Source organism: Diabrotica virgifera, chromosome 7 (genome assembly GCF_917563875.1).
Source record: "Diabrotica virgifera virgifera chromosome 7, PGI_DIABVI_V3a".
In the NCBI taxonomy this organism is placed as follows: Eukaryota; Metazoa; Arthropoda; class Insecta; order Coleoptera; family Chrysomelidae; genus Diabrotica; species Diabrotica virgifera.
This window is the reverse complement of record NC_065449.1, coordinates 15732445-15748103: the sequence shown is the minus strand read 5'-3', so window position 1 is coordinate 15748103 and position 15659 is coordinate 15732445. Positions and strand designations below refer to the sequence as shown.

The 15659-nt window shown below is 32.6% G+C and overlaps 1 protein-coding gene across 3 annotated transcripts in view; it reads right to left on the bottom strand.

Annotated features, from left to right (window-relative positions):
• Positions 1–15659, bottom strand: part of LOC126887968 (stromal interaction molecule homolog) — a 149322-nt gene that overhangs the window by 61573 nt on the left and 72090 nt on the right. For all 3 annotated transcript variants that reach the window (XM_050655927.1, XM_050655929.1, XM_050655928.1), the window contains 2 exons: positions 5416–5735; positions 430–597 (listed from right to left, as the gene is read on the bottom strand). In XM_050655927.1, coding sequence (XP_050511884.1) covers positions 430–597; positions 5416–5735 — 488 coding nt within the window. The remainder of the gene's footprint in view (positions 1–429; positions 598–5415; positions 5736–15659) is intronic.

The following is a 15659-nucleotide window of genomic DNA, read 5'->3' as shown; positions in this document are numbered from 1 at the left end:
ACGTTATATTTTTACTTGAGTTTTGAATGAAACGTGACATTTTTCGTGAAATTTGTCGAAAAATGTCACATTTTATCGTGGAAGGCAATATTTACGTGGAACATGACATTTTTAAGTGAAACTTGTCGTACAACGTGATTTACTACGTAAATCGTCACATTTTATCACGGAAGGTGACATTTTACGTGAAACATGAGGTTTTTAAGTGAAATTTTAAGTAAAAAGTAGGTTTTTCGTAAATTTTGTCGAGAAACGTCACATTTTATCGTGGAAGGCGACATTTTACGTGGAAAATTACATTTTTACGTGAAATTTTAAGTGAAAAGAAATGTCACATTTTATAGTAGAAGATTACTTTTTACGTGGAACATGACATTTATAAGTGAAATGTTACCTGAAACGTGGACTATTAGAATATATTATACTTACAGCTTCTCTTGCTTGTTGCAACTGCTTCTCAGCTTGGATCTTCTTCTTAAGGTAAGACTTATTTTCAATTTCATGCGTTAACTGCAACCACTGCTGGAGGGCTACTGGTGGCGCCCAGCACCTGTCTTTCAGTTCGCCCTCAGCAAGTTGCAATTCAGTCCTTAGCATCTATAAAATAAAACGAAATGAATAAATAGTTTTGTAATAGAGTAAACATTGTGATAATATGGTAAAAAACGTTTCTATTCAGCTCTATTTCAGATTTGTTTCAACGACCCTATTAAAGAGCACACCCAGTCTATGCTAGAGCAGACCCTGTCACGACTTAGCTCTCTGGAATATCTGGAAATCTATCTTAGGTAGTCGAAAGATTAGATATGGTTAAACTTTTTCAGCGACCAAGAAGCAGCCTAGCCATATTAACCCACCCCTATCTGGTTCTACCACCCCCCCCCCTCGGCGAAAATTCAAGTAGAAGATCTCTGGCCTTCACTACCACATATCCAGTCTACGGCACTGCTCATATGGCCAACAAAAGGTTATCCCTCCCTCATAATTTTTCCCACTAAACCTACATCCTCTAACACACAAGGTAAAGGTGTACTTGTACTGTGCCCAGATCTGCATGGCAGTTGTGTGTCTAAATTGAACTGTCTCACACGGTCGACTGGGGGAATCAGGCCGCTCCTTCTTTCATTTAAGGCCTTATGTCTGTACGGGGAGCGCACAGTGTTCAAAATTGGTCAAAACGTGATCGAAACTAAATTTGTTTAAACTGTAAAAGTGATCCGGCTGAAAACTTGGAATATTTGAGGTATTATACCGTATAACGAGTATATTATAACAGGGGTCGTTTTTTTAGTTTTCATCCCTTCATTAGGGGGTGAATTACTTAAAAAATATCGTTATACAGGGTGTTTCATTAAGAATGTCCAATTTGATTTGTAGATTCTAGACCTCAAAATATTAGGATTTAACCCAAATCACTTAAATAAAGTGTGGCTCGTTACAGAGTTACAGGGTGTTTTATTTAAAAATTTAAAAAATGTTTTTGCTCATTGGTTTAAAACTATTTGACGTATCCTTTTCATATTTGGCAAAAAGTGTGGGTACTGTACACCCTATAAAATTATGTTAAACAATCGTTTCTGTCTATTACCAGAGGCGTACGACAGGGGACAGTGAATGGTTGAGCCTTCCCAAATTCTACGCTACTGGCGGAAATGCCATTTTAGCACAATTTTTCGATTCTACAATACTATCTATGTAAATAACATACACTTCATTCGCAACGATAAAGTCATCAGTTTTCGAGATATTTGAAGTTAAACATGTAACGGCACAGATATTTAATTAATGTATTGTGCCGCTGAATTTTAAACTTCAAGTATCTCTATTACCAATGATTTTATCGTTAAGACTGAAGAGTATATTATTCATTATTAATGATAAAATCATAAGTTTTCTCGAGATATTTTAAAATTAAGAGACACAATACATTATTCAAAATATCTGTGCCGTTACTTGTCTAAGTTATATGCAAATATCTCGAAAACGAATAATTTTATCGTTAGGTGTGAGGAGTATGTTATTTACATGGCGAGTATTGGAGAATCGAAAAATTGCGCTAAAATGGAAATTCCGCCAGTGGAGTAGGAATTGGAAAGGGTCAACCCCTCACTGTCCCCTATCTCGTACGCCTCTGGGACTAACTAGAAACGGATATTTAACATAATTTCATAGGGTGTATAGTACCTACACTGTCTGTCAAGTATGAGAAGGATAAGTAGAATAGTTTTAAAATAGGGAGCATAGTTTTTAAATTTTTAAATAACACACTCTGTAACTCTGTAAGGAGCCATATTTTATTTAAGTGATTTTGGTTAAATCTTAATATTTCGAGGTCTAGAATCTACAACTCAGACATTGGACATTCTTAATGAAACACCCTGTATATATATTTTTAACAGTGTTATGAGTGGTAAGAAATACTCAATACTTTTAGAAAAAAACACAGTATTATTGGTACACCCGGTATACAATGACATCTTACCCGTCTAGCAACAATATTATTACGGAGATATTGTTAAAGAATAAGGCTATAACATATTAAATAACTTAAATCGGACAAGAGGTTTAGGAAATTCGAGACATAAAAAATGTCCCGTTTTACAGGTGATGCGTTAATTTTGCTGCTTAGTGTATTAGTATACACGGATTATGCGACAGATTATGACGGAAGCTCGAAACAAATGAGAAGCGTTGAAAAACCCTATAACGTATCTGCGCGTAGAGCTAACAATTTTTGATGAATTCGCGCACATTTACATCTACTCCAAATCCTAACATTTTTCCCAATCGCGCCTAAAGAAATATATCTTCAATAAATTGTTAATATAGCTATTTATAAAACTAATGTACAATATATTCTCTATTAAGCAAAAACACTACTTCATCAAAACTAAAATCTCTTTTCGCAACCCCAACAAATATCATGTGTTTGACATACATACATGTAAACAATACGTACGAATGCAATTAATTCAGACTAAACGCGCGCAGCGCTCGATGCAATGCGCCATGTACTCAGTTGCGCAGTTTTCCGCAGTTTGTGTTATATATTTTTTTATTCCTTACATTGTAATCTTTCATCTAGTGAAGGATTTAACGTGGCACAAGATGGCACAATAAACGTAATACGCTGTCAAACATTAATTTTATCAAAAATTGTATAGGTTCTTAGACAGCCGATTATATCAAAATTATAATCACCTTTCCGTGAAGCTAACTGTATCATTTTAATCTTTAAAGTATGTATTTTTATCTCCAATAATTACTTTTACATTAGTTATCCACATAAATGAAGTAATAATCAAAGTAAAAGGCATATTCTGAGGATTTAAATTTGATGTATAAAATTATATTGAATTTTGTACTTTTGATCATTAATACATCTGGCCCTAACGAACTTAAAAAATCAATTTTTGCTGAAAAGTTGCATCATGAGTAGTACAAACAAACCCCTTAATTTCGGCATTCTCAGATTTATTTTTTTTTTACTTTCGATCACGTTTCCTTTAATTTTGAACACTGTGGAGCGCTGCTATAATTAACACAATTATACCATCTAGTCTAGAGATAGTCCTGTCGCCAGGGGGGGTACAACGGCCTCCTTAATTCAGATGGACTTACCCAAGTTTTTTTTATATATTTTGACCCACAGAATACGAATTTTTTGGGTAACAGTTGATCCGGATGTCGATAAGATTGTTATAAACAAAGAACTTGAGGAATTACATAGCAGCGATTTTTCGCAAAACAAAATATTTTTTTGTATTTTTTGGGTGATTCTCAGCAAAAAATGGTCTTACAAGTTTTTTCGTAGGACGCGTAGTTTTCGAGATAAACGCGGTTAAACTTTCAAAAAATCGAAAAAGTGTAATTTTTGAACGGGAATAACTTTTGATTAAAAAATAAAATGGCAATTCTGATTACTGAATTTGAAAGTTCAAGTCAAATTCTATCGGTTTTGATTATTTGCATTGCTAAAAAATAAGTTTTTATTTGCTAAATAAAGGTATAAACACATAGTGTTTCCCGGGCCCAATGCATGCGTTTTAATGGACGTAATGTATGTAGAAATTCTGTATGCGCGCCTACTCGTTCGATTTCAAATTAGAAATGCATTGAAAACATCATTCAATCACTATGTGTTGATAGCTTTGTTTAACAATAAAAAAATTAATTTCTAGCAATGAAAATAATCAAAACCGATAGAATTTTACTTGAACTTTCAAATGCGGTAAGCAGAATTGCTATTTTATTTTTCAATCAAAAGTTATTCGGGTTCAAAAATTGCAATTTTTCGATTTTTTGAAAGTTCAACCCCGTTTATGCCGAAAACTGTGCATCCTACCAAAAAACTTGTAAAATAATTTTTTGCTTAGAATGACCCAAAGAATACAAAAACATGTTTTGTTTTGCGAAAAATCGCTGTTATGTGATTCCTCAAGTTCTTTGTTTATAACAATCTTATCGACATCCGGATCGACTGTTACCCAAAAAATTCGTGTTCTACGGGTGAAAATACATAAAGAAAACTTGGGTAAGTTCATCTGAATTAAGGAGGCCGTTGTACCCCTACTGGCGACAGGACTAAGAACAAAAATGTCCAAATATTAATGGGGACTTAATATGGTTAACTGATGGATCTGAAACTTTCCATGGTACTGGATCAGTAGACTTTGGGCAAACATGCAATTATCTTACTACCTAGGTCTTCCTAGATCTCATCACCTAGATAGGTATACTATCTTACAGCCTAGGTCAATATACAACTACGTACCACGCTGAAATTTTTGCTTTGGTGGACTGCATTGATGAAATCATAGATGGAGACCCTGAAGCTAAGAGAATCAACATTTACACAGATAGCCCAGCGGCTAGTCTGGCCGTTAAGAACTCACTCACGAAATCAAAACTGGTGAGTAACTGCAAAGATCTTCTCAACAACCTGGCAAAAGTCAATAAAGTGGCACTCAAGGGCAAATCGAGACAAAAAAATAATCAAGGATATTGATAAAAACCCCTCGAACAATTTGATGAACCTCAATAAACAATAGATCAAAACTGTCACTGTAATGTTGACTGCACACTGCCGTTTAAGACACCACCTATACAAACCAGGTACCTAAGGTTAATGAACCATGAGACTGCCATACAAATACTATGCCATTACGATGTGCTAAGCAGAAGAGATCCTAAAACTACCAATAAGAAAATTGTTGTCCTTCGTTGAGGCCACAAGACTTATTACAGTTTAAGAAAAAAAACAAGGTATGGTACAAAGGCCTTACGACCAAGTGCAAGTAACTAACGAGTCTGGCCTGATATAAGAAGAATGAGAAGGCACGCCCAGAAAAATGATCATGCGTAATGAGTGATAACACTACAATAATAAAATTATTTGTAAGAAATCTAGCTTACCTCTATTTCCGCTTTCAATTGCGTAACTTCTAAATCCGAATAGGAACTAGGCAACGAGTTAAGTTCACTTCTGGAATCTTGTAGTTTCTTTTCTAAGTCCTGTTTTTCGGTTATCACAGATTCTTGAGCCTGCTTGGCCTGCTCCAATTCCTTCTGGAGATTCTCCAAAGCTTTTTCGGCGTTTTGGAGGCTATCCATATCCTTCGTCATTCGATTCAAATGGATCTTGAACTTCTTGTTTTGCTGGTAGTAGTACCACGCTCCCAGACCGCCGGCGATGGTCAGAAAGATTAGCGTTAGATCCTTCCAATGGGGTACATCTAAAAACGTGTAACATGGGGTTAGTGAAGGAGTAAACTTAATACATAATTCGAAAAATATGCACTGCGGAGCATAAAATTACAGCTACTCCGTAATTTGAAATTATTTTAGAAATTATTATTCTTTTTTAACTATTTTCGGTTGTAAGTTAGGCCTAGCGCATACATACAACCGTGACGGTATTGCGATTTGTTCTCGAATAAACAATTTAGTTGTGTAGGGTGCGCATACAGTCGATAATTGCATTGGAGATTTCAGTGTGTCATCATGTCGTATAACAAAAAAGTACTTGCTTGTGCATGTACGTGGAAGATAATGAAAAAAGGAAAAGAAAATTCTGTGTACATCCCATACTAAGCGACAGATTAAAAAAATGGAAATTTTTTTCAGTATTATCTAATGAGCGAACCAAGCTTCAATGAAATTATTTTATTAATTGCTCCTAATAATAATAAAATAATAATTTTGTTCTGAAGCTATTTTCTTGTGGCATTTTTAAAATCAATTACTTTTAATGGGAAATAAGCCACAATTTTACCAAAAAAAAATGATTTTATTAACGTTTCGAAGCCCAAATCGGGTTTCGTTGTAAAAATACAAAATAATTACTTAGATTTTTTTATTTTTTTATTTACAATTTGCTTCAACCACAAAGGGTTATTAGCAATGAACTGTATTGACATCAAATTACAAAGTTTTACAAAGTATTAAATTTGGTTAATGAGTCCTATAGTACGTAAAAAATTGAGAGTCTTGGATGAATTATTTTCACTTAAACAATCGTTGTCGTTCTATAACGTAGAGGGGGCAGTCTATTATTATGTTGCACTGTTAGTTCACTATCACACACATAACACATTGGAGGGGCTTCCTTCTTTAATATAAAGTCATGGGTGATCTTCGTATGACCAAGTCGCAATCTGGACATGAGCACTTGGTCTCTTCTCTTAGTAGGATGTTTCGACGGTAATACACTTTGTTTGATTGTTCTTAATGTAGAGTTTGATTTGTTCCAATTTGTTTGCCATTTTGTCATGATCTTGTTCTTAAAATATTGCTTTAGATCAGTATGATCGCAAGTAGTTATGATGTCTGTTAACGGATTCTCACTCGCATTTTTTGCTAATGTGTCAGATTTATCATTTCCACTTATCTCGCAATGTGAAGGTACCCAGAGGAACTGAACTAATCTTTGATTTTGTTGGCATATCAAGAGTTCCGCCCTAATTAAAAGCAGGACAGGATGTTTGGGGAATACTTGCTTTAAGGCTGTTAATGCACTTAGGGAACCGCTAATGATTATTGAGAATTTTATGGCATGTGTGTTAACAAACGTTAGTGACTGGAGGATAGCAAATAGTTCAGCTGAGAATATGGAGGTTTGGGGAGGGAGCTGGTAGGAACGGTTATAGTTATCTGTTGTGAAAGCCGCTCCTACTCTGGATGTGATCATTAAAACCATTTAATATCTCTAATAATTTCTGATTGAATATTTTTGCTGGTGTGTCACATTTCTTGAATGCAGATAGGTTTATATTACAATCAGGGAGAGCAATTGTCCATGCTTTGACTGACTTTAAAAATATTGTAAGTGGGTGGAATTATTGTGTCTAAGCTTTGTAACGTTGCTCTCACTCGATGATAAAACGGAGGATCAATCTTTTCCCCCTATTAAATGTCGATGGAAATCTATCTGTAAATGTGTTTTTATAAACAGGTAGCTTTGGGTTAGTTGATACTCTTGAGGCATACATGAGGCTAAGGTATTCTCTCCTGAGTTGAAGGGATGGTTCACCTGATTCAACATACAGTCCCTGGCCATATTATTATGACCACCTATGAATTTTTACAAAAATCAACTATTCCACTATTTACGTTTTGTTTAAAATATGATTTTTAAATGAAATTTTGTAATATAATGTTAATGTTATACATTAACTATATTATATTTAATAATAAACACCAATTGTCTAATGGAAACACCAAATAGCGATAAAGGTATTTATTGAGAGAACCGACACTAGGGTATTTGTACCCCGGGAAAACTGTTGAACACTGACTCGTTACCGGAACGCGTTTAGTTGAAGACTGATGAAGACTCTCTCTCTAGGCGAGATTTGTTAGTTTTATAGAAGCTTAAATTGGGTCATCGGTGACACGATGCCCGCGTGATTTGTATATCTAATCAAGGTAAATAATTCTACTTTCGTCAGCACTTTCGTATCATTTCCAAATTATATTGTTGATAATTGACCAATTTGTATCTAAACTAATAATCCACATGTGTGAATATAACAACAAATAAATTCGTGCGATCTACTGGGTGATATAATTATTCTGTTCAATATCGGATATGAATTCTGAATATTTGTTATTGGACACCAATAAAACATTTGAAAATATTACATACTTATATACTTTTTAATATTTTGTTGAACTTCTGACCTTAATCAGAGGGAAAATATTTGGAAACTTTTAAAACGAGTATTATCCAAAGAAAAGGTCACTAACGAAATTGTTTTGATTAAAGAACTAATATATCATTGAAACCACAATGACATATTAAAGCAAAAAAAAATTTAGCAACATTCAGAGTATGTCAAGACGGATACAAGCGCTAATCAAAGTTAAAGGGGGCTCAACAAAATATTGAAAAAATAAAAATATGTGATATTCTTAAATGTTTTATTGATGTTTATTATCAAATATAATACATTTAATAATAAACAACAATAAGCCATTTAAAAATATCAAATATTTGCATTTTTTAAATATTTTGGGATACTTTGAATGCAGTTAAATTTTGTTTGCTTTAATTTGTCATTGTGGTTTCTTTGATATATTAGTTTTTAATCAAAACAATTTCGCTAGTGACCTTTTCATCGGATATTTCTCGTTTTAAAAGCTCCCAAATATTTTCCATCTGATTAAGGTCAGAAGTTCAACAAAATATTGTTGTTTATTATTAAATATATTATAGTTAATGCATAACATTAACATTGCATAACAAAACTAAAATTAAAAATAATATTTTAAACAAAACTTACCTAGTGGAATAGTTGATTTTTGTAAAAAATCATAGGTGGTCATAATAATATGGCCAGGGACTGTACATACTCTCAACTGAGCTTGTGTAGTGTGCTCCCAGTGCAATTCTAATTGCTGAATTATGAACTGTGTCTAGCACTTTCAATAGTGAACCTTTACATTACTTAGATTTTATTAGTATGTTATATTGATTTTATAATAAGTTATTGCTCGATATGCTCGAAATAAATCGAAATGGACTATTGCCGTTCTTCCCCTGTACTCTTCAAATATTATTAGGGCAATAAATGTTTTTTATTTTCAAAAATGAATAACCACTTTCAATTTCGTTGCAACACGAAACTAGCCGCATCATATACTAGTTCAATCAGAGAGTGCAGCAAGCACCTCTACCGGTTTCAAAACTTATTAGTCTCTCATCAGGAGGCACATATGCTCTCATCAGGAGGCATCTCTGACCCAACCAGGACAAACCCCTGCGTGCAGTTACGGATTGCAACGAACCAAATGGCAGGGATGCCCTAGCGGCAACTGCTAGCAAAAGACTAAGTTTTCAATCGATTAGCATATAAAATAATACCAAAAATATTACTCTACATCCCACCAGATTGAAAACAATGGGAAACTTCTCTGGTTACACCTCCGAGGCTTCTAAAATTTGCTAGCCATAACGGATACTGAGCCATAACCATGAGAATGGTTCCCTTCGTGCTTCGAATGGTTCTCGTTGGAACTTTACCGCGCTGAGCAGATGGGACGTGAATTATAAATTGTAAAATTCCCTCATCTTCTTTAGTCTCAGCATCCGTTATGGCTTGCTAATTTTAGAAACCTCGAAGGTGTAACCAGAGAAGGTTCCCATTGTTTTTAAACTGGTGGGATGTAGAGTAATATTTTTGGTATTATTTTATATGCTATTAGATTAAAAACTTAGTCTTGTTTTTATTTTTATTTATAGGTGTCAGTCCGAGCTCTCGTAAAGTGGTGCAATAAAAAAATAAACTTTGGTCTGCCAAGGGACACTTCAAAATAAAAACTTTCGGTGTCACTGAATAGAGAATATAAAAAAGATCTAAAAAACTGAAAAAAATAGAAGCCCTTCTCTACTCCCAACTGAACGATCGTCAAACTGTTGAGTCCAGTGTATGCACGAGGCCCTCTAATACCATGGAAATTGAGTTGTTTATAGATATTATAGTTGTGAGACTTTTCAGTCAAAAGGCGATCGAGGACTTTTGATTTTTTTTGTTGAGCAACTATCGAGTTGACAGTATGAGTACTTCAATATATTCCTATACCGGGTGGTGAATCGTAAAACGGGCCATAGGAAACTACTACTATTGTAAAATTCTAAACTGTTGAATTCCTGCTTCCCTAATTATTTTACATCGAAAGTCATGAGAGAATATTTGTAGAGAATTGAAATCTGTATTAAAATCAAAAGTTAAAATTGTTCTACGATTTAAATGCATTCCAAAATTTTGAAAAATATGATACATTTGCCACAGTAGGTATGTGTGTAGAAGATAGGCCACACGTTACTATTTAACTGACGACTGACAGTGCGCACACCATTGACTGAATAAAAAATCTTTATTATTAATACTTTCTCCGCAACTGAGGGTATCTTATCAACTGTATTGTTTTCAAACAATAAATGATAAAATAAAAATATTGACAGTTCAAACATGTGAAAATAATAACTTCATTGTGACACATTATTGCACTGTGTGTGGCCTAATTTTGGGCTGGAAAACCGAAAAATGTATTACATTTTTACAAAATTTTGGAATATGTTTAATTCGTAGAACAATACAGATTTCAATCCTCTACAAATAGTTTCTAATGTCTTTTGATGTAAAATAATTAGGGAAGCAAGAATTCAACAGTTTAGAATTTTACATTGAGTTTCCTATGGCCCGTTTTCCAATTCAACACCCTGTAGACTTATGATACACAACTAAATAGTTGGTCGACTAAAAGTTGTATGTGTGCGCTAGGTCTTAGTTTACTACTGGATTGCTTCAAAAATATTGTTGCTGTTTCGATAAGCGATCGAGATAAAAAGGGCCCCTTACCCTAATTTCTAAAAACCATTAACAGCATAGTTTCTTTTTCTGTGATTTTAACGTCGATTGTAAATTGCTTGTGTAATAATACACATAATAATAATAAATAGTTTCCAGAAAAATTGAAAATTTGACAACAATGTAAATACTACCATAGGATCGATCATACTACAGAACTTTTACAAATAAAAATTTATATAAATCGTGCGAACTGTTTCAGAGAAAATATTGAGTTGTTCCATACTTTTCCAAATTCACTCTATTCTAAGCTTACAGAACTTATCTCATTGCCTCTGTATGCAATTTTTGAAAATACATTGCTAAATTACTTGCTAAAAATTTATATTCTTGCTTTGTGGGATTTTCTATGAGTAATAAAACATATTAATAATCATCTTAAGTACCGAGATAATTTGCGGAAACAAAGAAAAAAACAAAAATTTTACCACAATTATGTCACCATAAAAATATAGCGGTTCCTATTATCAAAAATCGCACGTCAAAGGTTAAAAAACAACAAATAACTTATGTAATTTAGAGTGTTAGAAATAATATTAAATTAATCGTTAACGTAATGACAAAACAATTGTTGTACGTCAAAGATAAATGGAAACAATAATGCAAAAAAATCGAAACTGGTTAAAATAAGTTCAAAAAATCATTAGGAAAAAATGCAGGGAATTTAAAAAAATCTGGATGTCAAAAAAATGGCAAGAAACGTAGTAGATTCCGATAATGAAGGAAGAACGGACAAAAGAAGAATCAACAAATCACATCAGATACAAATTGCCACCGTCTGATGGAAAACCTTCTTGATCTTGGAAGTCATTCCAACACAAATTACATCAAAGACTAAATAGGCTATTGATTATATTCAGAATAAGATAGCTAAAAGGAACTACAACGTTAACGGGGTTTTATTATTTTATATGGTCAATGGACATCTATATATGAAATGGGTGAATGAATGGGTGAATTAGTCCCTGGGCACAGGTTACATTAGGGTGAGTTCTATGCACTTTTGGTACAAACATATCTACATAAAAATTGTTCCTGGTTAAATTTCCTATCTAAATATCACTTTTTAAAGTCAATGATACTTTTTTTTACAAAAATATATTCAAAAGAAAAAGCACAAAGAAACCCAAAAGAAAGAAATTTTGTTTATTGTCCCATAACTTTTGTCCACGAGGATATAGGTATAGACATTGCTTCACAGAAAAAAAACATACATATTTCTTCTTTAAAATGTTGTTTAGTAGAGGTAATTAGGATTTACAGTTTTCGAAATATGATTTTTCAAAGTTTGCCACTCACAGCAATTTTGGGCAATTTTTCTTGTTATTTCGCAAATATTGTTCTGTAACTTTTTTCTACGTAACTTTAGGTATATGCAATGGTACACGTAATAGGAATAGAAATCAATTACCTTTAAAATGGTCTACTGTATAACGTTGTACGACTTTTTTTAAAGAGATTATGGTTTTTCAAGGTTTTATACTTTTAACGATTTTTTATAATATTATATAAAAATCAAATAATATTATTACATAATATATTATATATTATATAATACCTAATATAAAAAAATATTATTTTTTACATTTTTTACGATTATTTTTGAATAAGATATTATTTTTCAAAATGTAATAAGTACTTGCAATGATTTTTGATTTTAGGATTATTTTTTAAATATCTCATTATAACTTTTTTTTCTTGTACATGAATATACTATAATATAATATATTGATATATTGCTCAATAAAGAGGGCTTACTTTCTGTTCTTTAAAATGGTGTATCATCTATATTTAAATAATGGAAACCGAGTGATTCTTTGATATTTTTTTACCTGTATTATTTAAAATTATTTCTTTTACAAAAATTACATAAACATTAGTCTTAGAAAACATCACTTTAGTTAAAATTATTTAAACGTTGACATTTAAAAAAATTTCAAAATCAAAGTCCATCTCTTCGTTAGCATTAGCTGTAATATCTTCCTCTGACACCTCAGTTATCTTAGAGTTCCCACAATTAGTACCCATGCACATGCACCCTTTGCAGAATACTGAACAACTAATTCCTATCTTTCTACAACCGCAGTTTTTTGTACATCCTTTGGTACATTTACATGCTATTTTTTCAAGCAAAGCTTGTGGTGTAGGAGCTTTGACAGTAAATATTGGAATTAATCCATATTTTAAAGTTTGCCCGGCCTAGTCAAGTGGATCCAAAGTATTGCCTATAAAAAATAAGATTCAATCATAACACACAATCACATAAAAAAGTTATAATGAGAAATTTAAAAAATAATCCTAAAATCAAAAATTGTTGCAAGTAGGTACTTACTACATTTTGAAAAAGCATATCTTATTCAAAAATAATCCTAGAATTTTTTGTAATACACCATTTTAAAGTAAACAGAATAAGATTTCTTTTTTATTATATAATATGTACCTAAATGTAGAAAAAAAAAGTTATAATGGGAAATTTAAAAAGTAATCGTAAAAAATATAAAAACTCGTTAAAAGTATAAAATCTTGAAAAGGATAACCTCTTTAAAAGAAGTCATACAACATTATACAGTAGAACATTTGAAAGGTAATTGATTTCTATTCCTCTTACATGTACCATTGTATATGCCCAAAGTTACGTAGAAAAAAGTTACAGAACAATATTTGCGAAATAACAAGGAAAATTGCCCAAAATTGCTGTGAGTGGCGAACTTTGAAAAATCATATTTCGAAAACTGTAAATCCTAATGACCACTACCAAACATCATTTTAAAGAGAAAATATGTAAGTTTTTTTTCTGAGAAGCAATGTCTATACCTATTTCCACGTGGACAAAAGTTGTGGGACAAAAAACAAAATTTCTTTCTTTTTGGTTTCTTTGTGCTTTTTCTTTTGAATATATTTTTATAAAAAAAAGTATCTTTGACTTTAAAAAGTTATATTTAGATAGGAAATTTAACCAGGAACAACTTGTATGTAGACGTGTTTGTACCAAAAGTGCATAGAACTCACCCTAATGTAACCTGTGCCAAATGACTAATTCACCCATTTCTCAAAAACGCACCCCTTCAAATGGTAGCACTCCGCGGTTTTTTCATATATAGATGTCCATTGACCATATGAAATAATAAAACCCCGTTAACGTTGTAGTTCCTTTCTATAATACATAATCAATAGCCTAAAAAGAATGTCTTCAGGTTCGAGAAAGATTGCCAATAGAAAACCCAATTTATTTTTAACATTTATAACAAAGGAGAGACAATTACACCCATTGGAACTTTAATGAGGACTTACCGATATTTTTTTAATTGACTTTTTACCAGAGCATCAGACAATGATTGGAGAATACTACAGAGCATCTTTTGGCCAGTTGGATGAAAAAAAAAAAAGAATGTGTGTGTACTTTGTACGCACGTAAGTTATACTTCTATTATGATTTCAACGAAATAAATATACTTTCGAACAGTTTATTTATATTTTATTTAAATATTCAACTAATTTTTACTTAGCACTTTCCAAAAATTTTTATTAAAACAATACCAGAAATTAAAAAAAAATAGAAAACACTCGGATTTGAACCGGGGACCTCTTGATTTCCAGTCGAACGCCCTACCACAAGAGCTATACTCCTTTTGCTTGTGCGGATGCCGACTACAAGATTTCTCAGACATAGTGTCAAATAGACCAAGTGAAGTATAAAAATACTTTAAATATTACTTATTATCTTATTCCCGAGGTAGACAAATCCAAAGATACAAAAATTATAATAAATATATTTACTAAAAACACTAATATATTCTTTCCACACTTTTTTTGGGACTAATACATACATAACTTAAAACATTTAGCAACGAACTCCATACTGTCTGTGTGCGCATGCGCGCAGAAAAAGTCACTCCCAATCGCGCCTAAAGAAGTATAACTTCAAAAACAAACAGAACGGACCTGTTTCAAAAAAGGACAATGGTCTTTCGCCAGGACAGTGCTTTAACAAATAAAATCTCTTTGGCAATAGTAAAATTGTGGAATTGAAATACATATGGTTAGAAGATCCTTCTCATTCGCCATATTTAGCTCTTGGCGATTTGAGTTATTCCCAACACTTATTCTTTTTTAAATTAGAAATTTGTGGCTGAAAACGTTTTGAATTACATGAAGCAGATAATAGATCCACAAATAGTGAAGTGTATGAAGGTTTCAGATATAATGAGTGTCATTTTTACACAACAATGTCAATTTTCATTATTAAACCCTGGATTTTTCACGTCATCTACATATATAGTCCATCTAGAAAGTATCCGGAATTTTATATTTTTCCTAATTTTAATAGATTTCCTTTTTGTAACATTTTAAGACAAAAGTAATGCATCAAGTAGGTTGTGCCGATAGTAGGTTATGGACAAAATCGCATGACAACACCATCTGTCAAATATTGTTGTTTGTAAACAGACTTAAGATTTGTGAAATAATGACGCAAGCAGAAAAAAGAAAAGTGGTGGAAAATTTGTATAGAGTGTCCGAATCGTTAAAAAATTAGTGCAATTGACTGAACTCGGAAACAGTGCAGTGTATGAAACAATAAAGAAGATAAAAAATGGCATAGATGAGACATAGACCAGTTTCGGGTAGACCGCGTAAGATTCGCGGAAACAATTTAAATGCTTTAGTGGCTTTAGGACGACAAAATCCGCGCCTAGGATTTCGAAAATTAGCGAACAGATTTGGGAATCAACGAAGAATAAAAGTGTGCCCAGAAAATGTCCGCATGTCACTGAAAAAGCAAGGCTACAT